Source organism: Barbus barbus (assembly GCF_936440315.1).
Source record: "Barbus barbus genome assembly, chromosome: 34".
NCBI lineage: Eukaryota > Metazoa > Chordata > Actinopteri > Cypriniformes > Cyprinidae > Barbus > Barbus barbus.
The window spans coordinates 14,813,121-14,840,859 of NC_136762.1; the positions used below are offsets into that span (position 1 = coordinate 14,813,121).

At 37.8% G+C, this 27,739-nt stretch overlaps 2 protein-coding genes across 3 annotated transcripts in view; one reads left to right on the forward strand and one right to left on the reverse strand.

The window, feature by feature from the left end:
* Nucleotides 1-7,532, forward strand: part of LOC306854551 (serine/threonine-protein kinase SIK2-like) — a 44,375-nt gene extending 36,843 nt beyond the window's left edge. The window contains exons 11-15 of the mRNA XM_079392676.1: nt 472-756; nt 1,501-1,661; nt 3,057-3,167; nt 3,695-3,786; nt 4,444-7,532. Of these exons, the coding sequence (XP_079248802.1) occupies nt 472-756; nt 1,501-1,661; nt 3,057-3,167; nt 3,695-3,786; nt 4,444-4,996 (1,202 nt within the window). The 3' untranslated portion in view covers nt 4,997-7,532. The remainder of the gene's footprint in view (nt 1-471; nt 757-1,500; nt 1,662-3,056; nt 3,168-3,694; nt 3,787-4,443) is intronic.
* A 3,885-nt stretch (nt 7,533-11,417) lies between these two features.
* Nucleotides 11,418-27,066, reverse strand: LOC306854552 (serine/threonine-protein phosphatase 2A 65 kDa regulatory subunit A beta isoform-like). Of its 2 annotated transcripts, XM_079392678.1 has the most exons (15): nt 26,922-27,066; nt 25,691-25,781; nt 24,688-24,788; nt 24,342-24,574; nt 24,094-24,241; nt 22,943-23,098; nt 22,738-22,852; nt 22,571-22,641; nt 18,801-18,935; nt 17,118-17,291; nt 15,387-15,447; nt 12,930-13,084; nt 12,681-12,823; nt 12,503-12,594; nt 11,418-12,416 (listed from the first exon to the last, which is right to left on the reverse strand). In XM_079392678.1, the coding sequence occupies exons 1-15, from the start codon at nt 26,997-26,999 to the stop codon at nt 12,400-12,402; spliced, it is 1,770 nt and encodes a 589-aa protein (XP_079248804.1). In that variant the 5' UTR covers nt 27,000-27,066; the 3' UTR covers nt 11,418-12,399. The 2 variants fall into 2 exon arrangements, with proteins under 2 accessions (XP_079248804.1, XP_079248803.1); XM_079392677.1 differs by lacking the exon at nt 11,418-12,416 and having other exon boundaries at nt 12,429-12,594; nt 26,922-27,057.
* Nucleotides 27,067-27,739: the final 673 nt, after the last annotated feature.

Genomic DNA, 27,739 nt, shown 5'->3' on the forward strand with positions numbered 1-27,739 from the left:
ATTTTGATTCTATAATAGGCAGACATGCAGTCTTTGTATGTTTAATAACGCCACACAGCTGAGCTTATAGTCATAAACATTTTTTATTGTTAAAAAAAAGTACCATTAGATGCATACAAAACACATACAGAAAATATAGCATCATAATCATGTCTATTTGCTTTCATATTTCATGTGTAGATCACACACAGGACGGAAAAAAATCCTTGCTTTTTCACGCTGCGAATAATCGCGTCTGGTGTGAATGGCTCCATAGGGATCTATTGTTTCGATTTAAAAGCATCATCGTGCCGAATTTTCGCGTTCAGTGTGAAAAGCCCTTAAGGGTAACCAAAATCTTATAGATTCAAACTCCACTTCAGAATCCCTGTATTAATAGTATCAGTTTGGATAAAAATGGCAAAGAAATCACAACAATCTATTTCAGAAGTGTTAAGACTAAATCTTTGTCACCTCTTTTTCTTTACCCAGGTAAACTGTTCAGCGTGGGTCATAACCCCTCTCTGGGTAGCATGGACTCAGAGTACGACATGGGCTCCATGCACAGTGACCTCAGTCTGCTGGAGGACGCACCCTCTCTTAACGAGGTGGTCCTGGCCAACACACCCGTCACCCACATGACTCTGCCCTTCATGAGCGCTCGGCCCGCTAACCCCGCCATGCAGGTGCTGAGCGCCCAAAGGAGAGAGACACACAACCGCTCTCCCATCAGCTTCCGCGAGGGCCGCAGAGCATCAGACACCTCACTCACACAAGGTGAGCAGCATCCTGAGACTTTATACACTATCATTCAAAAGTTTGAGGTCAACAAGACTTCCTGATAAATAATTAATACTTCTAATTTGCAAGGATGCATTAAAATGTACAGTAACACTGTTTCCACAAAAAAGTTAAGCAGTACAAATCAGCATATTAGAATGATTTCTGAAGGATCATATGACACTTAGTTTGTTACACTGATGAATTCTAATAAATAAAATAATTTAAATAAAAATATAATGAAATTAAATCAAATAATATATATATATTTTTTTTTAAGAAGTGCACAAGTTTGCACATTTACTAACGGTCTCACTGTGGTTCATGTAATGGATTCAATATCTCTTCCTTCTCTTTCTCTCACACTTACTGTTATTTTCTCACACTTTCTCTCTTGTTTTCCTCTAAATGCACCACCCCCTGTCAGATGATTCATTGAGTGAATCAGAGAGCACTTTAAAGATGAATAAAGCATTTGCAGCCTGCCTGAACACATCTTCTCCTGAAATAGACTGATTAGCTACGTTAAGTGAGGTCACATGGTAGAACCACACCGGAGCAGTCAGAGGTGGCGTGGGCCTGAGGGAATGAGAGTCACTTCCTGTTTTCTGACACTCCCATGTGAAAATTCATGACCGCACATGGATGTGGACACTGGGGGTGGAACATCATCTGATGATCTGTAAGTCCTTCGGAAATAACCGCGCTAATATTCATTATCTTATTCCTCTCTTCATGTAGGCTTGGTGGCCTTTAGACAGCATCTACAGAATCTGGCACGGACCAAAGGTATCCTGGAGCTAAATAAGGTGTATGAGCAGATGGGCTCTGGAGAAACCCTTTCCCTGGGGCTGCTGAGCCCTCAGGCCCATCCACATGACTTATTGGATCCTGCACTACAGGTCAGTCCACCAGGGAAGCTACTAGAAATCACGGATTTAAGCTAACCTAAGATCGGTTTTGTAGCATCCCTTACAATCAGGAATGACTAATGCAGAGGTTTTAAACTTAGAGCCTCCAGATGTCTGCAGAAAAAAAGGCTAAGAACAAGTTAAAATAGTAACTACATATGTTACTTGCTGTTTTTTACACAGTTACCAAATTTGACGATATAACGATTCCATTCTGCTTTCAAAACTGATCAAAAATTCTGACAAAATTATTACATCCCAGTTTTAAAGCATGAGAAATAATAAACAGGTCTGTATTTATTTTAAAGATTTATACATATAAAGATATGTAAAGAATAATGATTATCGATTTTTCTTTTATGCTAAAAATCATTAGTATATTAAATAAAGATCATGTTCCATGAAGATATTTAGTAAATTTCCTACATCAAATATATTAAAACTTATTTTTTGATTTGTAATATGCATTGCTAAGAACTTAATTTGGACAACTTTAAAGGCGATTCTATATATGTGTGTGTGTGTGTGTGTGTGTATCTGTTTATCTCTCTCCCTTTATATAAGATCAAAACATTAAACAGCACAGCTGTTTTATTGAGCAACAAATCTGCATATTAGAATGATTTCTAAAGGATCATGTGACACTCAGCTTGTTATACTGATAATATAATTTCTGTTAAGTAAAATGTATTTATATAATGCATAAAATTTGATTCATTGGAGTCATGCTGGGATGTCCTGGGTACCAAAACCTTCTCAATCTCCATTTTTGGGAAATGCATAACTCCAAGAAACACTGTGTGTTACTTTTGGTTGGGGAGTATCAGAATGCCCTCACTTGAACTCTTCTACCCTTCTAACCTCCCTACTGACACAGACAAACCCCGCTTATGTAATTACGGGAGAAGAAGCAGCCAATTGTCAGTTGTTTACTGTCCATCCGGTAAGCCCCCTGAATGTGGCCACTGTTGAGTAACAGTCTGGTGACTGGTGTCCAATGCTCCAATGCAGATTTACCAAAGACAGAGATTTAGTATGAATCAATGAATAAATACTTATGGGAATAACATGTAGCCAATAACAGGCGCCAATGTCTAGATGAAGTCCGAGGAAAAAAATCTGCTCTAAATCGAGTTCATTTTACTAGGCTAATATAGCAGAAAAAGAGCAGTGAAAATGATCTTCCATTAGAGGCATGTGGCATTGTAAGGATTAGCTACTGGAGCAGACTGTCATGTTTTTCCCAGAATCCCTCTGGGTCAGTGGACAGCTATTCAGCCTTTTCATAACTGAGTAATGAATTCATGCATTTGAGTGCACAGCCATCAATGTGGCTGCCTAGCGAGGCGCTGACATGTTTTCTGTGTGCATGTATGATTTGTGCAGGAGGAAAGAGGTCACCAGCACGACATGGCTCTGTTCTCAGGTGGAACACACCCCGCACTGTTGTCAAGGAGACAGAGTCTGGAGCCGCAGTACCTCTCTCACAGAATACAGGTGACACACCTTTATTTCTATCAATATCATCTAAATAACACTCATCTGAGATGTGTGTACACTAATAAAGCACATTTCCAAAGCCTCATGGTCTATAAGAGTTGGTTAGTAATAATACTTTATGACAGACATAACTATTATTACTGCTTTATCTCACCTGGTGGAAGAACCACATAGCAAGATCCTCCCAACCACTAAGAATACCCTAGAAACCACATAGTACCATGCTAGCAGCCGCACACAATACCTTTTTGTCAGTGAGTTTTGTAGTAGTTTCTTGACATTTGCAGATAATGTAATTTAATATTTAATACTCTAGCAGTTAGTGAATGGGATCAAATCTGACTCGCTACATTGTCTGTTTGTGTTATACATCCCTCTCCATTTTCTGTCCTCTTTCTGCTATCGCTATCAATAAAAGTGATAAAAGGACACAAGTTGCAGTATTTCTGAAGATGTTCATTGCAGTGCAGAACGATTTCTACAGCTGTGTATTTCAAAATCCTTGACATTGTGTATCTCTACAGAAAGCCACACTGATGGCCAACAGCCCCAGCAGCTGCCAGATGTTCTGCAAAGAAACTCCTCGCAGTCTGGAGCAGCAGCTGCAGGAACACAGGTACTACGGTTTACTCTGCTTTCCCTTGACATCAAACCCTTTTTCTCTGAAGCATGCTTTATTAGATTGTGCTGGTTTTAAAGGGTTAGTTCACCCAAAAATTAAAATTAGCCCATGATTTACTCACCCTCAACGCATCCTAGGTGTGTATGACTTTCTTCTTTCAGACGAATCCAATCGGAGTTATATATAAAAAAAGTCCTTGTTCTTCCAAGCTTTATAATGGCGGTGGGTTTTTTCAACAGTCCAAAAGAAGTCAAACAAAGCACATTCATCCATAATAAAATGTGCCTCTCACGGCTCTGGGGGGTGAGTAAAAGCCTCCTGTAGTGAATCGATGTGTTTTTGTAAGAAGAATATCCATATTTAAAATATTATAACACTTTTCTCTCACTTCCGCTAATTTTCATTTTTGGGTGAACTAACCTTTTAACCCTATGAGAACTTTTTTTATTCAGTTAACTCTTTTGAAGAGAATACAGTTTTAGAGTTTTTAAGCGAAAGTAAATTTTAAAATCCTTATATAATTTGTTATAAATTGTTCTCGCCATGAAAATAGCCACAGAAGCTGGCATGGCTTTCAACACAAACAAACAAACTTTCCCTTGATGTCAAACCGGTGATCTGTCTATTAAACCCCTTGTGTTTGATCTGCAGGCTGCAACAGAAACGTCTGTATCTTCAGAAACAATCCCAAATGCAGGCCTACTTCAACCAGATGCACATTGTGGAGGACCCTTACGCTCCCTGTGCAAACATGGGCCACCAGGACTCCGGAGCCCCACCTCAGCCGCAGGGTTCGATAGCACCAGCACATCAGCAGCCGCAGAGCCCCCAGGCCTTACCTCAGTTTGCACACACGCAGCCTCTTGGCCCCCTAATGGAGCCCAACCCAGAATCCCTGACCTATGAACCCTACCTGGGCCATTATGCTCAAATGCAGGCTCTGCCACAAAGCTTCTCTGCTCAGCTGCAGCCCCAACAGCCAGAGCCCCTGAACTACACCTACCCGGCCTGTGATTTAAGCCACTCTGCCCCAGGAGAAGCACTATATCCGGAGCAATACGAGTATCCGCTTGATCCCGGGCAGCCGCCTTCACCCACACAGGGCGGCGCGGCTGGGTACGAAGGGCTGGCGTTGGCTGACCCATTTCTGGACAGCGAAATGGAGACGGTGGACTCCCAGCATGGTTTTGTGCTGGTGAATTAAGCCGAGACTCGAATAACCAGTATTACCTTGATTTCTGACTCACTATGGATGAATTGACGGATGAGATGATGTCAAAGGGACGGGTCGAGTTTTGTACGTTCAATGTTTAGGTTGTGGTGAACGTAAGCTGTAATCTTTATACTTCACGAAACTCCTCCCTACCTCCCTCCTCGTTCTCCAGTGGTCCCACCTGCTGCTCTCTCACAATAGAGTGCCGGATGACGTGGCGTTCGGGCCAGCTGCATCGGGGGGGTCACCTCCTCTCGCCTCCGAAACGACTGCAGGATAGGAGCTGCTCGCTACGCGCCGTATGTAGCACAAAGACAGCCTAGATCTGCAATACGGAGCCTGCTCGACAGCACAATTAAATATTGACACGTTTTGTACTGAACAAAATCACTCAAAGCACCTGACTTTGATTATGAAAGACTAGTCATGCACACTCAAAAAGTGCAATGTTAGTTAAAAACACATGGCAATATTGAAGCAATATACTGATTCATCTGGAACTGAAAAAATGAAGCCATAAGTTGGAACTGCACCACCCAAAACTGCTATCACCAGATGTTTCTCAACTTTTAAACGGCCAAAACCACATATATTTGTGGACGAAGCTGTGAATTTGATCTTTTTTTCACTGGATTCCCTCCTCACGCTCATCTTAAAGGCCCTAAAAATAACAATCTACTCTCCTTAAACCGCAACAGTGTTATTTTGTTTGCTAATATCGCAGTTCCTCAGAATTGGCGTACTGTGAAAGATGAGTCATGACTCTCTTTACATGGTGATGATTAATAAGGAGTGGTTTATATGTCAGGTGACATCACCTCCATGGGCGATGTTGGTATGCGTTTAAATGATTTAGAGAACTCAATTATTATTATTTTGGTGGTATTTACCCCTTTACACTAAAGAATACATCAGCATTCATGTTTAGTCACAAGACACTGGATAGTTTGGCCAATTCATTGCATTTACGACACAAAACAGAGATTGTTTTTGTTAGCAGCGCTTAGTAAATCTCTTCTACTTGAAATGACGAGTCTGTGACTAAACTCTGATATCAGATACTCTACAGAAAATGATCATCACGCAAAACTGATCACAAGGTTTGGGGCTTTGTAACAGAACATGATTTAAGGCAGAGAATATACTGGAGCACTTTGTCTAGCAAGCTAAAGGAAATGTAGCTGAGGAGACGGCAGATGGGTGAGGTGAACCTGCTCTGCTTGTTTCTTCAAATAAGAGACACAAAATTCATCTCTTTCCAATAACGTGCTCTAGCGCTCTCTCAAAGGAGGATGCAGAGAGCGCGACTTGGCGATTGTTTTGTGTAAAGTAGAGATTAGAAACTTTGAAAGTGCTTTCAAAATGCAACAAATTTTGTATTTAATGTGATAGTGTTCCGTGTGCCTTTTTCTTTTTTCTTTTAAGTTAAGATCCTAAAAAGATAGTTCATCAAGAAATTTACATTCTGTCTTGATTTACTCTCCCTCATGTCGATCCAAACTTGTATGGATGACTTTCATCTGCACCAAAATGAATGCAAAAGAATGATGAAAGTGTTGTGAAAATGGCCCATGCAGGTTTGGCGTGACATGAGGGTGACCAAATCAGAATTTAATTTTCAGGTGAATTGGTCTTAGATCATTTTGTTTTTCGGTTTGATTCTGCTGGTATTGTTCAGGACAGATGTAGACCCAGGTTTTACAAAGGTACAAAACCAAAGTCCCCTCAGAAGTGTTCCTGTATAACCCCACCGTGTGGAGTTTGGAGCTTGTTGGTCAGCTTCGTAACAGTGCTGTTTTTTTGTTTTTTGGTCAATCAGTATATGCCGTTTAAAAGTATTAATAGCAATATTTCTTATGAATAGTTCAGAAAGAACAGATTAGTGAATGTGTTGCCATACATCATAATCACACCTCCTGCTGGCGAACACCGTTCCTTAGACATCCTACAATTCTGCATTTACCTTCATGGTTGTTGACCACACATAAGCTAATGTGCTGTTTAGATTTAAAAAAGATTTATTGAACAAAGCGTTTTGTGTCTGTTTATTTTATCTGGTGGGAATTTAACTATAGCCTACATAGGCGTCTACTTTTTATGGTTTTTATGTGTATACGGTAACTTAGAGAGCCGCAGAGCTGTGTGTCATCATCTGAATGTTTTGGATCCAGTCACTGTCTTCCACCGGAGCTGCTCCCGTCAATTTTGCTTGACTTTGGGTGTTTATTCACTTAAAAATTAAAAGTTGATGGAAATGAGGCTGTGAGGGATGGATTTGATCATTCTCTCTTCTGTCTACCATTATCAATCTCTCTCTATTTTTCCTCTTTCTGAAAGTCGTGAAATTACTATCATGGAGATTTGTTTTATTTAGGCCTTTTTTTTTAGCAGAGGAAGTTTTAGGAACACAAAAAATCAATTTGGTGGCGTCTCCAGTTCGATGATGACTTCTGCTTCTGAGAAACCCTGAAATGTTAAAGGGTTCCTATTTCAACAATCGGTACAAAAATACAATCCATTGAACACATTTTAGCCTACTTCTATCCCTACATTTTTGACAGGAATCAACACTTCTAGGCTTGGTTTCATTCCTGTCAAAAATTAAATATGGTTAAAAAAATATATATAAAGACAGATAGATTGAAAAGCAGTGTAATGGGGAAAAAAAAGCCTCTTTCAAACACTCCAAAAAATCATAGAAGTTATAAAGTATTTGAGGTTACATCAGTCAATTAAACAAATGAATGCTGTTTTGGTGTGTAAGGGGGTTGTGGGTTTAATTATGTGCATTTCTGCTTACGAAACTTTCGTTTCACTATTAGACCGTTTCAATTAATTTGTTCAGTTGAGCGTTTAGAGTTCACTCTCCAAGGGAGCTTCCTCTTCTCTGCTGTGATTTTCACATGACCCTGTCGAGCTCACTTGTCCTCATTCACACTTCCATGTACGTTCTTGACCTTTCTTTCTCACTCTCATTCACTCATTCTGATCACATATGAGGCAAGAGCCCTATTTCCAGACAGCTCACCACACAAGAATGCTCACAAATTACACAAGCGGAGAAACTGTTGTTTTTTTTCCACTGTTCTCGAAATCAACAACCACTAAATATTTCTCTTACCCAACTCAAATCAGATCGTTTTGTGGGCAAAAGGCTTTTCCAGCAGTTTGAAAAATGTCCATTTCACACATGCTGCCTGCTCATTGCAGTTCTGTTGAATTCAACCCATTTCAATATTACCAGGAACAATGAGGAAGTGTAAAATTACGGTACAAAATCTATTTTTGGTTACTGCTCTACTTGCATAAAGCATAAACACAAGTCACATTGTTACTTATGTCTTACAATGGCAGCCAGGTTGGCAGTGGAATTGTGTTACTCTTGATAATCATGAGGAGCTATGACTGAGACAAATGTGGTTAATGCAATAATAGTCCCATTGCTGTAGAATCCTATTATTACAGCATAATTAGGTGGTTATCAGACATCTTATCCTCAGGGGAGTATTATGATTGGCATAGATTCAAATGGTCTACTAAACTGGACAGAAACAACTGATCCAATGAGGTCAGTTATGGCTGACCTGTAAATACGCCTCAGGCACACAGTGTCTTTTTCATTTTTAATTGCATAAGCCTGCAGCAGTTTTTTCATGTTTAGACATATGATAGATCATTTTGTAATAACTAATATCTCTCAATTAATTGTTTAGCACTAACTAAAATGTTGACACAATGTATGTTACAATATAATGAAATGAGAACTGCTATAGTGATGAATAATTTGTATGTTCAGAGCCAGAGGAACAAAAGACTGAAGGTCTCCCAGAGAGAAAGTTGTTCTTGTAAAAGCTTAAAATTGCTGTAGATTTCAATCTCAATCCAAGGCAACTGAGGTTAGTTGTCCTCATGTCAATGAATGTTGGTCTTTGTGAGTTGGTTGGATGCATCGTTTGTTGTCTTCTGATTGAAATCAAATTTAATGTTAATTTGAACCCATGGTCAAAACTGCAAGCAGAGATACATTTAACATTTCTTTAAACAAGCAATGTGTTAAAAGGCTAATGCATTATTGATGCAGGATGCCTTGTAACTCTTAAGTGATCTTGAAGGCCATGATTTGCTTGTTCATGTATGTTCAATCAGGCCTGTCAGGGTGAGTTTCAGACAATGGTATGTAGATTAAAATAATATCTTAAAAACAAGTGCCATATAAAAAAGAGGGATGAGTCAACTATTACACCTAGATATAGTTTTTAAGAGAACTTAAACTTGAATGTTGACTCATGAATCTGGCTTTGTCTTTGACCAATCAACACACGATAGCCAAATTTCAGAAAGTTAGAGCTCAACCAGTACTTGATGCCACAGATAGATGCAGCAAGGAAGCTGATAGAAGTGATGTTTCAGTTGGTGCTGAAATCTGAATTTCATCAGCGTAGTACTGAAAGTTGAGACCATGTTTTTAGATGACGTCAGCTCAGAGAAAAATGTGCCAGGTACTGAACCTCGGGGAACAGTGGAGAAAGAGTGGAGAAATGGTAGATTTGGGCTTCCATTAAATAACCATTTGAATTATATAACAACACTGGAAACTAAACACAGAATTTTGGGAGTAACCATCAGTCTTTGAATTTCAGATGATGTTTAAACAAAGTGATTATTAGCCATCTTCAGCACAGCTGCCATTGCATAATCCTGCTTAAACCAGCAGGAACATCTGAAAACAATTGGCAAGAATGACCCATCTCAGCTACACAGGAAGTACACAGACTTAACACTGATGAGAGCGCAGCTTGAAAAGTTGTGACTTTAACATCCACTTTCTTCAAGACAGAGGTCCACATCACTTTTAGTTCTACTCTACATGCTATAATATACTATGTGGCCATTTATAAGAGTAATTGCTAATGACATTAATTTGAGGTTTAGACAGCTCACTAATGGTCCATTGTCTCCACATTTAGATTCAGGTAATGAGACGGTATTAAATACCCATGCAAACCATTGTGCTAAAGTCAGCCTGATCTATGACAACATGCCTCAAGAATTGTAAGGGTCCAAATTCAAATGATACAGGAGTTTGCTACCCTCAGTAATAACTTATACTATGCAAGCTGTTCAAATTTGTTCCAAATAGATCTGGGCCCGTATCCCTAAAGATTCTGAGAATCCTCTCAGAGAGCTCCTAACTTAACCTAAAAATTCCTTGCCAGGAGTTTTAGCTTAGAAGCGATTCCAGAACATTTTCAGTGAACTCTGAGCAAGGAATGGATGGAAAATCCTATCTTAGTGAGGAGGTGTGGTTGACCCCGTTGCTAGGTATGAGTCATCATTTCAAAAGCCGTGATTGGTTGATCCTACAAGTTTGATGAAAATGAACTTTTGGTGATAATGAGCAAAGGATGTACCCTCAAATCAATAAACATAATTATACACTCTAATCTTATGCAGACTGTAATTGTAAATAATATTTCACATTCAAGAAAATATCTGGAAAATGAATAGTAAGCTGTAGGGGTTATAGCCTAACATTAGAATCTAAAATATGTGAAAACTTAAGCTCATTACACCCTGTTCAAATAATGATTTGTGTCTTATTTGCTCATATTAATATCCTAGCTGGCATATTTTGTACTTTCACTCCCATATGGACCCCATTGAAAACAAGATGGCCTATCTCAAGGGGCTGTCCTTAATGAAGTAGTAATTGCATCTCTAAGGAGATCCACCACAAACATGATTCCTGCACGATCCAATTTGTAGCGTCTCAATAATTCCCTGTCATCCAGTGTTTGCAGGACATCTCTCCTGCCTCCTCTGTTGGCCATTTTGTGCAGCTGCTTACTCCTAAGCCACTAAAAGTCCTCTTCCCTGCTCTTAGCAGATCTCGCCTTAGGAGCCCTTTTAAGCGCTAGGAATCTTGAGGAATAGCTTTTATATTAACTGGGATTTTCGTGTCACTTTTAGGGGAAATTCTAAGAAAACGTCATGACTCTGAGAATTTTCTTAGAATTTGGCCGCTAGGAGCCACTTTTTGCACAAAAATTCTTTAGGGATACGGGCCCAGGTCACAAATCCAGCCTAAGAGTTTTTAACAGCCTTTCAAATAATTTTACTTAAGACATCTAATACACAGGAGAAGTGCCAGAGTGCAGCGCCACCAGCTCCTGCCACATTCAGTGACGAAAACACGCAATCCAACGCTGTCGATAAGATCACTAGCCAGGTAACTGTAGAAAACGGTTCATCAGGAGGCCAAAAACCTGATTCCACATTAATCTTTAAAATTCATATAGGATGACAAACTCTTAAGAGACGATACTAACAGGTGACGCACACTCTGTTCCAATTAGAATTATGCAACAATTAGTCTGTGAGAGTACGTCAAAGGAGGACAACTGCAGGATATGTAGTTCAAATGACTTTATTAAGTCCCAAAAGTACACCAAGTTCCCAAATGAGTTAAAAAACAAAACAAGTTCTCATGATATTGAGCATGAACAAAGGGTTTCCTCAGAATTCAGTAGGTGCAAGTTGTTTGTAACAATGAATACGTGCTGAATTACGTCCCACAAAAGACAATATTCCTCCATACCAGCCGAAAGATTTAATGACATGACCACATTTTTAACATGCCTTCCACTTAAAGAGAAAAATGTATATTGAAAAACTTACAAAATGATAAATTGTATTATAACTAGATATTTCACTGGCACAAGTTTGAGAAAATATGAAGGGGGCTATTCATGACCAACGAGCCAATGCAGGCAAAACTGCGTAAATTTATGTTTCATATGTGCATCCCGTGTTACAGCACAACTGATTCAATTATATGGTCCCTAGATGGAAAAAAGCTCATGATAAAGGTGTGACTTCATTGCGTAAAGCAAATTTCTAAAGAAATCTAACCATGTGCTTAGAACACAATCTGCCCTGTGCACACGGAGGACTCTGCGGTTAAACCGTGTGAGCACAAGATTTTTTTCCCTCTCTAGAGAGGGAACACATGTAAACAATGTGCTGTGCGCTAGCAAATCTACTAAAGCAAATAAACAGGCATTTTGCACCATCTGCTACTGGCAGGATGAGCTCCGGTCTAAGAAAAGCAAATGGCATGCTGAAGCAGGCATGTACCGATTCCGATACGATCGCACTGGAATGGCTCGTGGGGTGATGTTTGCGAAGAACTATGCGTAAATTGCATGCAGAGCTTAGCTGCACTAACAATGTTTGAGGTAAAACTTGATAGAAAGTCCATCCTTTGATCATTCAATATCTTTGAGAGTAAACAAGAACACAACGATCACAACATTTAATCATTCATGAACAATAAATATAATGCAACAGGTCTTGTGTTGTCAGTTTTTCACTGGATGTGGTGAGGAAGTCAGTCAAGCCAAGGCAAGAACTATGGAGAGAGTGAAAAATCAGTTCATCACAATGTTTCTGAGAGGATTCATGTTTCAAAGGTTAAAGAGATAAAAGGAAATGTACCACTTATAGCCTCTAGAGCAAAGTACTTCACATCCATATCTTGGTCTGTAGCTAGTTTCTCCAGGATTGGTTTAACCTCAGCCTGCAAAGCACTATTGAAAACATCATTGTTAGTATTGCTGGTTTGTTTGCTTGCTCAAGATACAAAAGGGTACAGTCAGCTATTATTTAAAGATACCTGCTGTCCAAAACTGGTCCGATCTTCTGTAAGCACCTGGCCACATTGAAGCGCACATTGGCCACCTGATCAGTGGACATCTTGAGGACTACAGGCAACATGTGCTTGGTGGTGATTTCCTGGCCACACACTTCAGACAGAGCCTGATCCCCACCCCAAAAAAAGTTATTCTCATTTTGCAACACCAGATATTAAAGAGACAACATTTAGGTTTAAGAAACAGGCACCAGCCAGGGCATCCAGACTTACATTGATGCAGAAGAGAGTGGTCATCCTGTGCAGGTAGTTGGAATCATTGGCCATGCCAAGGACTTTGGGCACAATGGTGTTCTGGGCCCATTCTGCTCCAAACTTCTCCACCAGCTTCATGAGGTTGCAGGTGGCAGCCTCTCGGATAGCAAACACTGCAGAACAAGGCAAATATACTAATGTTAACTCACATTCTAACATGAAGATGCATTCTAAACATACACAGGATGGGACTTCATCTACTGTAGATTAACAGAATTGTGAAAACTGGACATACACCAAGATACACCAGTACATAAAATAAAGAAAATATTGTGTCTATTTAAGGACACAAAAACTGTGTGAATTGATGTTGTATCATCCGTGAATCCCATGTTACAGCACAACTGATTCAATTATATGGTCCCTAGATGGAAAAAGATGATCTTTTTCAAGATGATGATTCTCCTAAAAAGATAATTAATGTGAATAATGCACTTGTTTTTGTAATATTTACCTTGCTAGTTTCAGCTTTCGGTTTGTTTGATCAGATTATCTGGCACGACAGTTGGACCCAAGCAGGGTTAATCAACATTGTTTTGGTGCTCAGCATTACTTCCACAGATTACATTCCACCTGACTTCACAATAACTCAAATAGAGATCACAATCAAGCCATTTTAACCTTCATTCTGGAGAGAGTAAATATCTACAAACATCCTGTGAAATTGTGCATCACAAATCTGCTAAACATCAGATGGGTGGCTCTTTTGAAATCCGTCTAACGATGACATAACCCCCTTTATCAAAAGACGAGGAATTTGCCTGAGACAATCCTATTTATAGTTTAAAATTCAAGACAAAACCGTATCCATAGTCCTTACAGAGCTTATGAAAAACATTAAATGCTGCACATCAGCCAAAATGTGATGAGCAGTTTCATGAAGTAGGTCAAGCTTTAAATGGAGATTATAAAACACACTTAAAATGAGAATCCATTTGCCACTGTGTAACTCTTGCAGTTGTACCGGTGTGTATTTGTCAGAAAGAAGAGTTCACATTTACACAGAATGTAAATGTGAACTCCAGCTCTGAGCTCTTATGTAAGAGGACAGCACTGGCCCAGCAGCACAGGATATACAAGAACATTCCAGTGATGTAACCCATCTGGCCCTTTGTCTATAACTGTGTCAGAGTGAAATTGTGCGTGTATGTGTGTGCACACGGTCGAGGTCCTCGCTGAAAAACACCGTGCAAACCACCTCAACAGCTGGATCCACTCAGCGCATGGTTCAAAGTGAGATCATAACCATTCTGACAACCATTAAATTTATGAATTACTAAGAGGCTCATCAATCTGAAACATTCATTACCACTGACACGCCAATCAAAACAAGATCAGCAGCCAATTTAACAGTCTTATCTGTTCTGAAAAAGTGGCGCCTGTCCGAAGCTGGATATTAGATATTATGATGGAAAATTTTGAATTATCAGCAGCTATTACTCCAGTCTTTAGTGATCTTAAAGAAATCATTCAAATATATGGATTTAGTGCTATTTTGCAGAATTCTTTGATGAATAGAAAGTACACAAAAAAAAAAAATTGAGATTAGATTATTAATGTCCTGTTCCTTTTTTTGATGCACCCTTGCTGTATAAAAGGAGAATTAAAGGAGTATTTTTTAATCTTACTGTCACCAAACCGTAGAAGAGTAGTGTACATGTAATCTAATTTTAATTATCATATAAAAAAGTACTCTTGATAATATGCAGTCTACGACTAGAGTATTTGGAGACTGTACTTGGATTTGGATGTGAATTTAGATATTTCTAGTGCTGTCAAGCGATTAATCGTGATTAATCGCATCCAAAATAAAAGTTTTTGTTTACATAATATATGTATGTGTGCTGTGTATATTTATTATGTATATATAAATACACACACATGCATGTATATTTCAGAAAAATATTTTGTTTATATATTAAATATATTTATAATATAAATTATATTAATATAAACAGACATTCCAAAATGCATATGGTGTGCGTGCGTGTATTTATATAGACATAAATATACACAGAACACATTATGCAAACAAAAACTTTTATTTTGTATCCGATTAATTGGTTGACAGCACTAATATTTACCTTGTTAAATGTTCTCCGTTCACTTTTCTACTTCTAAATAACAAAGAGAGAATGACACGGAGGTCAAATTGAGAGAAGGGCGAAGAAAGCAAGAGAGACGTAGAGAAGGAGAGAGTGCTAGAATCGTATCATTGGCTGATAACAGAAACTTCTAGAGATGAATGCATGTCTCTCTTTCTCCTTTAGGGGAAGGAGTAGGACAGGAGAGAGGCTGAGGCAACTGCTGCATGTCTTCGCTGTGCTATCTTCAAATGTTCATTGTTGCCAGTAACTCAATACATCTTTTTTTTCTTATGGCACTCAGGAGAATCGTCAGACTCAGAAAACCTACCGTGATCAATGAGCCATGCCATGCACAGGGAATTCAACTTCTCATCGAAGAACTCCACTCCCTAGAAATAAAGTCAGAATACAGTTAGTAGTTCACTCAAAAATGAAAATTCTGTCATTTACTCAACCTCAAGTTGTTCGTAACCTGTATGAGTTTCTTTCTTCTATTAAACACTAAAGAAGATATTTTAAAGAACGTTGGTAATCAAACAGCTGACGGTAGCCGCGGACTTCCATAGTATGAAAAAAAAAAATACTACAGAAGTCTAGGGCTGCAACTAATGATTATTTTGATATATATATATATTATTGACAAAAAACCCACTATTCCACATTCTGCCCAATGTCCTTCAAACAAACGCGCCAACTGAATGCTATGAAAACATACAGTGCTTAATTTATTAGACCACCTGTCATGAAGAGAAAACACATTTTAGTAATCTGTCAAAAAAAAAAATGAAATCTAAAAGTGCTATTGTCATTTATTGGGCAAATTACAAACAGAAACAACTAATTAGTATTTATTCACATAACAAAAATGGCCTCATAACAGCTTGCATTGTTTATGTACTTTTTGACTGTAATTAGGTATCTGAAGAAAAAAACACTATAAAGTGCTCTGGTTTTCCTTAATAGATAACAGTAAAAATTCTATTATAGCATTAAAAATAGCCTACTACTGTTATTAAAGAGCTTACGCATATTAGAGGACTAACCAATACAGAAAGCAAAAACATGATTTTGGTAATCACCAATACTGTTAGTTTAGAGCAGCAGTGGCACAAACCTTACATAATTTGTTAAAAACCTTACATAAATGTGTTAAGCATTGTAAATAGTGAATATAGTTTAAATCTCTATTAAAAATTAAAATAATAAAGATGAACAAAAACAAACTCTGCAGGAACACGTTCACTTTGATCACAGTCACGTCTTACTGTCATTTCTTTATCCTGTAAAAGGCGGTTATGGAGTCTCATATTTATATTCAGACAATTACCTGCTGTTATCCTTTTAAAGTTCCTACTCTCATAAAATATTTGCACTGCATGTTGACTTTTAAACCTTAAATTAACTTTCAACAACATATTTCAGCACAATGGATGTCTCCCTCTCTACTCCGTTCCGTCTGTGCGTACACGCGCCAGCGCTCATTTTGTATTTTAAACTTAACACAGACTTATAGGACGGACCTTTATGCAAAAATGGAAATGCTCATGTGAAGTTGTGACATTTTTAGATAAGGATATGACCGTAAACAAAGTTTTTTTGCTGTGAGGATGCATGCGCATCTCTCAAAGCGCCTGCAGGGCAAGCCATTACGCTAATGCATTAACTTAAAGCTTAAAATAAAGAATTCTCATGTTTTGGGCAGCTTGGATCACATACTACATCGGCAGAATCTCATTCTGATTCCTCCACTATTTTTAGATGCATTTTGTCCATAGAAATGCATTATTGAGTGCTGTAATTTGAGCAACCAGCTGAAGTTGGACGTGCACTGTGGGCAGACCCGATTAATCGATAATGAGAATAGTTGTCGATGATTTTATCGATTAGTTGTTGCAGCCCTACAGAAGTCAATGGCTATCATCAACTGCTTGGTTACTGACATTCTTCAAAATATCTTTTGTGTTCAACAGAAGAAGGAAACTGTTTGGAACAACATGAGGGTGAGTATCCTTTTCTGCCCAGATACAACTAATCGATCTCGAGTGGGGCGTAGACTCACCAGTTGGCCAGCCAGCAAAGGCATGTACTCAATGATGGCCAGTCGAACCCTCCACTTGGCATCTTCAGCCAGCTCTACAATAGCTGGCAGCAAAGACTGAGAGAGCTGCCGAATCCCGATCACCTCATTCACACAGTCCAGATTAGAGATGATGTTCAGACGCACCTCAGGACACTACAGGAAAATATGAAAAAAATTATATTAAAAAAGCTTTTATATTCTTAAATACTTTTTTTTTTAATCAGATGGACACCAGGACACTAAAGGAAAATAAAATATTTTGATATAAAGTAATATATAAACTATATTATATATTGTGTTTTAAAGGGTTAGTTCACCCAAAAATGAAAATTCTGTAATTAATTACTCACCCTCATGTCGTTCCAAACCCGTAAGACCTTTGTTCATCTTCAGAACACAAATTAAGATATTTTTGATGACATCCGAAAGCGTTCTGACCCTCCATAGACAGCAACGCAACTGACATGTTCAAGGTCCAGAAAGGTAGTTAGGACATCGTTAAAATACTCTATGTGACATCAGTGGTTCAATCTTAATTTTATGAAGCAACGAGAATATTTTTTGCGTGCAAAGAAAACAAAAATAATAACTTCATTCAACAATTTCTTCTCTTCCGTGTCAGTCTATTTTCGTAGCTTCATAAAATTACAGTTGAACTACTGCTGTCTTTACTATCTTTCTGGGCCTTGAAAATTTCAGTTGCTTTGCTGTCTATGGAGGATCAGAAATCTCTCGGATTTCATCAAAAATATCTTAATTTGTGTTCCGAAGATGACTAAAGGTCTTACGGGTTTGAAACGACATGAAGGTGAGTAATTATTGACAGAATTTTTTTTCCTGAATTTTTGGGTGAACTAACCCTTTAACATAAGGAATAACAATAACAAGTTTCAACACCAATGAAACTTGCAGAAAACGAACAGCATATTAAATGTGTATTAAATAAAGTAAATATGATCAATGATTTTATGGCTTTAAAGTCCCTATAATTTCTCCTAAGTATGAATTTTACTGAAGACAAAAGGTCTTTTATATTTCCCTTAAATGGCTCCAGGAGGATGCCACACTCATGTGATATTGTCACAGCGCACGCATACATGCTTCCAAATATTTGATGACTTGCTTGAGCAAGTGCACTTTGGCGATGACTGACTAAAGTCCAAACAACAAAGTTTGTTAGTCAAACAGAGCCGGACGGATAAGCAGCCAATGGAAATACACTTCAGGACAGAATTCACAGAATCCAGCTCTTAACATTTTCAGATGGTGTGTTTGACAATTGAGAGGAGTCCAATAAAACAGAAGGGAACACAAACACTGGAGGAAAGAGTTTGGATGGGTTTCGGTTTGGTATGGTCTTGCTGAAAGCTGAGGCCAAAGTTCAACTTCATTTAAAAACAGACAGGAGTTTATTACTACAATCGAAAAGCTAATACAACTCAGAGAGTGGTCATGGACAAGAGCCCAATCAAAGGAACATCAATCAAGGACTTTAGAGAGGACAATTTAGCAAAGAGCCCTTAAGCTCAACACAAGGTGACCTATCAGACCTGGAAAATGAACAGCGGTGTCTCTGCTCTAGTACAATCAGAAGGATCTTTGAGCACACGAGAAATAGAGACAAGACAGATGAGAGACTGGGCCGAGGTCCAGGTGGGTTACCTCGTCCTTCAGTTGGGCCAGGAAAAGCGGCAACAGATGTTCTACGGTGTTGTCCTTGCCCAAGATGGTAGAGAGACCCATGATGACAGAAGCCAAGGCAGACTTCACATGCTGGTTTGTGTCAGACACCAGCTCCTGTTAAAGGAAGAGAAGGAGGCTTGAGAGCTTTGAAATCAAGCTATTTTTCTACAAGTAGCTGTAATCAGAGACAAAGTGATTGCAGGATAGGGAAGGAAAATAAATCAAATATACTAAAACAACAAATGTTTAAATAAATATTTTATTCATTGTTATTTTTAGCAGCAACAATAACAAGATGATATTTATTGTCAGTTTTATCAATAACAATTTGATTTTATCATCATTAACAACCAGATAACAATAATATTATCATCAACAAGATAATAAAATTATTATGATTCCTAACAGAGATATTTCTTTTATTGTTGAACATTATACTATTAATAGCAAAAAATGATAAGATAATATTTATAGTTAGTATTATCATTATTATTCACAATTGTTATTTTTAGCAGCAACTAAAACAACAACAGTAACAGGACAATATTTACTGTCAGTATTAACATTATTAACAATTTGTTTATTATTATTATTAACAACATCCATAAAAAATTTGTATTATTATTACTACTATTAGCGGCCAAATAATAATTATTAGACAATAATAATAAAGTTATTATTCCTAACAATAACAAGATATTTATTTTATCTCATTATAAAGTATTTTTAATAGCAACAATGGTAATAATAATCAATTAATAAGACGTGATTTGGAGGAAAATAATTGTTGGATAAAGTCCGTATTTTTGTTTTCTTTGCGCACAAAAAGATTCTTGCAGCTTCGTAAAATTACGATTGAACCACTAATGTCACATGGACTATGTTATCGATGTCCTTACTGCGTTTCTGGGCCCGGGAACATTTCAGTTGCATTGCTTTCTATGGAGGGTCAGAAAGCAGTAAGGACATCGATAACATAGTCCATGTGACATTAGTGGTTCAATCGTAATTTTACGAAGCTTCAAGAATCTTTTTTGTGTGCAAAGAAAACAAAAATACGCACTTTATCCAACAATTCTTTTCTCAGATTTCATAAAAAATATCTTAATTTCTGTTCTGAAGATGAACGAAGGTCTTGCGGGTTTGGAACGACATGAGGGTGATGACAATTTAAATTTTTGGGTGAACTATCCCTTTAATATGGTATGGTATATTTAATAAGTAATTCTGTCTACTTTAAAAACTATGAAGCAACAAGCCACCTAAACTGCTCACCTACGCCATTTCTGAAAAAACTGAACTGTATCTGGAAATGTTTTGACTCCCTAAACTGATTCATTAGGTGTCTAAACATCTCATCCCCATTACTGGGGTCTCTGAAGAAAGACAGCATCACAGCGAGGGAGGAGGCGAGATCCATTTGAGCCTGAAAACCTGGACATTTATTTGATTGTAAAATGCTGCAGAAGGTCTGAAATCCTGCGTTATCTTTGATCTGATGTTTCGGCGAACAGCTTGTATGTATAGGCTAATTGCCGATCACATCTGCTGACAAAGTAAGCAGAAAGCTGTTTGTATCTGTGAGGAATGATCCGCTTACATAAGCTTCTTAACAGATATCAAACATCAGGTCATGAGACTCTCAGGCCACTCATGAACAAAAAATGCCTTGTGAAGCTCAAGCCGAAAGGCTCCACTGTTCTTTGTCTAGATTAGTAAAAGAGAGGCTTGTCCTGAACAGTCCTCTACTCTAAAATCCCACTTCCATAAAATAATGACTATAAATAGAAAGTTAAAGACCAAACATTATATTACACCATGTGTTAAGCAGGTATCGCAGGTGAATTATTCTTTTGAAGAACCGACTGATTCAATTCACAAATCAACTGAACTACAGCCTTATAAAACATCGGAAAAAAACGATTCTCCGATGCATCGCGATTCTCTCTTCAACGATTCTGAGCTCTTTTTTTCGCATATGCCACGTGCGCGCTAGAGATGCGGTGGGCTTCATTGCCCAGAATTTGCGCTGTGAGACACGTGCAAATTGCTTGACAGTGTGTGCTTCCACCTGCCGTGTTTTACTTTAGATATGCTTTCATTTATACCATTTGGAATGCAGTAATATTAGATGCACGAAACTCGCGCACTGACAGACTTTCTCGTGCGCTTTGTGTTTGTTTGTTGAAGCTCGATTGTGGCTGCGGTTAAATGCGCTTGCATTTTCGAATACTTTTGTACGAAATTGATGAACACACAGTCAGTTATGTTTTCAAAGCAGGACAAAACATCTGATATATCGAAATAGATCTGTGCATTAGTCTGAATGCAGCCTGTTAAAGCTGCCGCTGTCAAACGGCAATAATGCTGAGGAAAAAAAGAAAAACCCATAACTATTGTCTGTAAACGTTCGGATACTTAAGGAACACTTATTTTAAATAAGTAATTGTTTTAAAAAGTAGCCTGCTTATATAATAAAAAATAAAGTAAATTTTGCACAAAATAAATTTGATTGAAAATTTATATGAAAATGTAGCCATGTGCAGTAATATTGAAAACTGAGAATGTGACGCATAGTGATATTGAGTTGATAATGATAATCGTAATCGTATTGTGAAACCAAGATTCACACCCCTACTTTTAAGATGGCAGTACTGACACACAGAGATTCCAACTATAAACAAAAAGCATAGAAACTGCAATTTTGGTTAAAATGTAAAGTTATAAAGATGTATTTGCACAGCAGAAGAATTAATTGGGGGAAAAAATGTAGATCAAGAATCGTTTTGGAATCGGATCGTGAAGTGCCTGAAGATTCCCACCCCTATAAAACATACCACAGCAATCAGCTAAATCACCAGTTAATACAGGGAAATCTTAATAAATTAACATGGAATCTTCTTTAAACGGTGCAAAAATTTTGTTCGTTGGTCTTTTTATTTATTTATTTTTGTGCCTAATATCAAAGCACCAGAGTTTGACAGTATTTTGGCATGATTATATGAGATGATATCATTTTAAATCATATGAATATTTTTTAACAATTTCAAAAGGTTAAAAATGAATCATGAGTTAAAATAAATCTATAAAGCTGAATTTGTTAAGAAAAAAAAAAAAGAAAAAAAAACAGCAAATTTCTTAGATTCGATTTGATAATCAATGCCATTTCCAAATGCCATTTCACTTCCTCTAGCATTATGATTCAGTCAGTCACAGGCATACACCAGGAAATAAAAATAATAGAAGTCTAATCCTAGAAACAGACAGCTGACACAGGATCACTTATGGGCGTAACAGATAACAACAGTGACCCCTGCTGCCCATCACCTCAGAAAGGACAGACAGTTCAACAACAAGCCGAATGAACTTACCTGCTGATAATGTCCTAAAGATGAGTAAACTCTGATAATCTGTACAGACGAGGCGTAAACCGCAGTCTGCATATATTTATGCATGTTTGATGTATGAGCTAAATTATTGCATGTGTATGAAACAATTATTTGTCATAAAGCTACCACTTGTTTATGTTGAAAATGTAAACACCCCCAAAATAACAAAAACAACCAGACCTACAGCAAGATCTCTTGCGGAGACAACCTGGATACCTTCCCAGATATGATATCACATTATCAAAAAACAAGCTTGAGTTTTCTAAGTACCCCCTCCTGAGAACTTGGCTGGCACCGTGCAGCATAACTGTTCAGCCACAAGCAATTTCATAAACAAGTGGGCGAGATTAAAATGTGTACCTTGACGCATGGCAGAATATGAGTCATGATGATGGTCTCCCTGCTGTCTTCAGGCAAATTTTCACAGAAAACTGCAGAGATAAACAGGCCATGGGATAAGGGTGCTGTTGTGTGGCTCTTTTCATAGAGACATCAGATTTTAGGAAGCTGGCAGTGGGACACCTCACCTTTCACTTTGTTGGCAGCAGCAGCCCGGACCTCTGCCTCGCAGTCTTTCAACAAGTTCTGGAACGCCGGGACCAGATCGGTCTTGGTGATCTCTGGGCCAACTGCTTTTTGCAACTTTACAGAAACAGAAAAACAACCAGAGTTGTTTCAGAGTCTCTGAAGCGACGTGGATAACGGCCAAATATGCGTTTCATAAGTACCCACTTCAGAGAACTTGTCTGCCACCATGTAGCGCACCCTCCAGGACTTGTCCTCGGCGGCCTGACGTAAAGTGGGCATGACCAGAGCCTCCAAGTCTTCCTGTGGCAGCAGAGTAGCAATGCTGACGCCAGCTTCTACCGCCAAGAGACGCACAGAGTCCTGCAGAGAAAAGAAAATGCCTGGATATATGACAAATAAGAGCACCCACGAAAATAAAAACCTTAATATAAAGTTCTAAATATATGTTCCAAGTTCTTAGAAATGTAATTTTTATATTCATGTTGGTTTCAAAAAACCATTTCTATACTTTAAGAAATGCTCAAATAGAATGACTCTAAAAATGATATGTAGTGTAACCATCAAAGGAAAAAAAATATAATAAAAAAAAAAAAAAATATATATATATATATATATATATATATATATATATATATATATATTAATATATATATATATATATATATATATATATATATATTCCAGCATCTTTTTTGTATATTTGCATCATGTTTAATGACATTTATTATCATCATTTTAAATTTAAGTACAAAGATCATGAAATATCAATTCTTTAAAAAAAAAACATTTTTTGTCAGACCTGCCAATGGCTGGTCACTTAAGAAAATTCACCAGCCACAATTTTTTGCCAGCCATAAAACTGGATGTGCAAATAAAAAAAAAAAAATAAGATAACATCTAATAGTAATTACTATTATTAATATTGATTATTACTAAATATAAAAGGTATTTTTTGTTGTTGTACTTAAAAAGATTAGCACATCAGCTTCACCAGCTATTTTTAATAAAGTAAAAAACTGAATCAAAGAAATATCAATACAATACTACTATACTTAAATTATATTAATGTATACATTAATAATAATAAATCATATATAATTATTATTATAAAGATTAATATGATATACTATAACAGAATAACTACAATACTGATATTTATGGTTGTTGTTTTTTTTGCTCTCAAAGGTTAAACCACAGAGCTTTTATTTTGTTGGTAAAACCGCAGGGAAACTTCTCTTTTGAAACCCCAGATAAAAAAACACAACACACAAGCAAAACAAACCAAGCTGCATGTCACTGACCAACTAATAGCCCAAATAAACAGTATTTCTATATGCGAATGTGTACCAGTGTACCTGCTCATCAGATGCTAGTGCTGTAAAGAGAGGAATGATGTCACTCTTAACATAGTCCAGCTCCAGAACCTTCGCAAACTCGCCCAGCTTAGAGGCGGCAGCTCGACGCACCATGGGAGTGTCGTCTGAGCAAAGTGTACGGAAGTGCCTGTGAAGACAACCATAACATTACATACTGAACATGAACGCTGTGATCAAGGTGATTTCAAAAATGCACGTCATAAAATCAAGGCATCATTTGAACTTACTGACGGATTTCCGCTTTAACCGTACTGGACACACGTGGGTAGCAGACGCTGAACAGTCCGCATGCAGACGTTCGGGAGGTGAACCAGTCCCCGCTGGCTAAACGCTTCACAAGTGGTACAAAATGCACCTCTAGGTCGACGGGGGAATGTTCCTGAGAGATTTTTCGCAGAGAGTCCACAGCCTTGTCCCGCACAACAGTTTCCTCCACTGTGGCCAAACTCTCCAGGGGAGGCTGAGGAGAAGAAGTGCAAGATGAAAACATGTAGAGTTGTCTAAACTTATGGCTAATACCTGATCTGGTCATTTTTAATTAAGTAACCAAATACCTCGCCTTCAGTGACTTACCAAGAGACAGTGCACAAACTCTGGGCCTCCAACCAGTACAGTGAAGCTCCCAAGCTGCTCAGCCAAGGCAAGGAGAACTTCATCCTCATCATATATGGTATCTGCAGATGAAGGGATGTCAGTTAGCCAATTGATATTTAGGTAAGTAATACAAACCAAAAGCAAGTGTAACAGACCAAGATCTTTGAAAGAACAACAAAAGGGCAATAAACAACATGACAATTCAAAAAAATCTATTTTCTCTTCCCACATATTTCATAGTTGTTCGAATAATTTTTGGACATGAAGATAGTTTTATACATAAAGCCTAATTAACATACCAAAGGATTGCATGTGAACCAAGAGAGAACTCGTTATGATTCATAGGGCTCAATGCGTTTACGCATTGCAGCTGCATAATTCATTCACACTATTTTCCAAATGCATGTTATTGATCTTATAGTGAAAGATTTATGCATAATATTTCTGGCCTTGTAAATTAATCAAAATGTCTTGATCTTCTGATGAAATGACAGACTCTGGTGACATATGAGGGATCATTTAAACCCTGACTAGGTCTTACAATCAATTGCAAACTTGCATTCACATACAATACAATCAACAATCATCAATCAGTGGATTGAATAAAGACCTGCCCTACATTTTTTTCTTTTTCAATAATCAGTTTCATTCAGAAGTACATCTCATTACAGAAGAAAGCATCTGTTGCTAATTTCATTATATCGCAACTTTAATTAAAACCCAATAAATTTGCTAAAATACATATAAAATAATTTAATAAAACATATAAGCATATTTCTATACAACAAAAAAGGCACTACATAAATGTTTTAATATATTACAATGAAAATTAATTGACAGGCCAAGTAAATATCTGAACTACTAGCCCTACTAGTACAAAAAAAATAAAAAATAGCACTGATGAGCCATGAATAACAAACAAAAGTGAAGATCCATCTAACAGTTCATTTGTTTCCGAAATACAGATACTGGGATTTCTTACCAGTAAGGAATGGCAGTAGTTCAGTCCGTGTTCTTTCCACACCCAGTGCCAGAGCAATAGTGGACAACTTCTTAATACTGTTCAACCGCAACTGAGGATGTGCACAGAACATCAAGTCACAAATTATGTAACCCCCCTGTCTTAACACTTACTGCTATGTTTCATCACATCATGCATAAAAATCCAGGTCAGTGGCTCTCATCCATGTTACTGGCGGACAGTTTAGTACCTCTCATTAATTTAACACACATCATTAGTAAAGGCTTCAAGACTTGACCTGGGTGTGTCAGGTAAAGACATAATAGCCACAGCCATATCACTCTGCAGCCAAAGACCGGTTGCCCACTGAAGCTAAGCAGGGTTGAGCCTGGTCAGTACCTGGATGGGAGACCTCCTGGGAAAACTAGGTTGCTGTTGGTAGAGGTGTTAGTGAGGCCAACAGGGGGTGCTCACCCTGTGGTCTGTGTGGGTCCTAATGTATAGTGACGGGGACACTATATTGTCAAAAGAGCACCGTCTTTCGGATGAGACGTTAAACTGAGGTCCTGACTCTCTGTGGTCACTAAAAATCCCATGGAGTAGGGGTGTAACCTGTCCTGGCCAAATTCCCTCCACTGGCCCTTGTCAATCATGGCCTCTCAATAATCCCCATCCACTGGATTGGCTCCATCACTCTCTCCTCTCCACCTGTATCTGGTGAGCGCACTGGCGCTGTTGTTACATCATCCAAGTGGATGCTGCACACTGGTAGAGGTTGAGGAGAGAGACCCCCCCACCCCACATGATTGTAAAGCGATTTGGGTGTACAATACACAATAAAGCGCTATATATTCATTCACATCAAACTGCAGAGCCAGGATCAAGAAACACTGACCTGGGTAATGACAAAATGACTAGCATCCTAACGTACACATTTTAACAGCCCAAAAATGCCACAAAGACAAATGTTGAGAATAAACCGGTCAATTTCAAGCGTATAATGCCCGGATCTAACTTCTATCTTTATGTTATGGATCAAATAGACATCTAGAAAACCATAATACAAATTGATTATTTTCTGGAAACAGCTACATGAGAGAATATTGAGGAAAAAGTAATGAGAAGAAAATGATGTTTATTTTGTAAATGAATCGCTTGAACAGTTAGCGGGCAGTGCTGGAGGATGCTAATAAAACACGAATTTGTTTTATACATATGACTCAAACTCGGATTCTCTTAGACTGATGTCTACCTGAACGTCTTCATTTCTCAATTCATCGATTAAAACCGCGATGGGATAAAGCGAATCGTCTCCCTCTGCTCCTGCCATTTTAGACTTGGATGTTCACTGCAGACTGCAGAGGCGTTGTGCTGCTTGACTTCCGCTCGCCGCGCGGGCTGACGGGAAAACACTCAACACATTTAAAGTCCAGTTACAAATCATGTATTAAATGAATATTGAATAGCAAAAAAATAAAAATAACATAGCACAAAGATAAAATGGTTTAAAAAAATAAAGCATATAAAGCTGATCAGTTAAAATATTATTTTTTGATTATAATTATATATTTTTTTTTTAACAAAGAGGTTTTAGATTTATGGGTAAAATAAACGTTCAAACTCGTTTACAACATGTATTTCATACCGCATACCTACATTTTGAAATCCGTGTGTACTTTAAAAACGTGAGTTGCTAACAAGATGTTATGGACTACAACGTTCCTGCTGGGAAAAAAAAAAAAAAAAAAAAAAAACAACAGAAACCATCACAGAAAAAAAAAAAAAAAACAATTTTCCATTTCCATTATAAATACCATTACAAACATTACAAACCATTAGCATTACAAACTTTTAACCATTAAAATGCTTTTCTGTAGTGTGTTTTGAGACATATTCCATTGGGATTTAGTGGTTTTATAGAAGACGGCCAATTAGGCCTACCAGCCCATTTCCATTAAAACCAGTACAATTCTCATCCTAACCAGTAAAACCATTACAAAATCTGCAATGGTTTCTACTGTTGTTGTTGTTTTCACCAGGGGTCCGTCTTAAGCACATAAACTCAAATTC

Bases quoted from the DNA above. Each gene is read 5' to 3' on its own strand.
- LOC306854552 (XM_079392677.1), bottom strand. From the start codon at position 26,999: ATGGCAGGAGCAGAGGGAGACGATTCGCTTTATCCCATCGCGGTTTTA. The intron at 24,242-24,341 runs GTAAGTTCAAAT...TTGTCTTCACAG, and splicing joins GTTAAAGCGGAAATCCGTCA to GCACTTCCGTACACTTTGCT. The intron at 12,824-12,929 runs GTAAGTCTGGAT...GGTGGGGATCAG, and splicing joins CCACTCTCTTCTGCATCAAT to GCTCTGTCTGAAGTGTGTGG.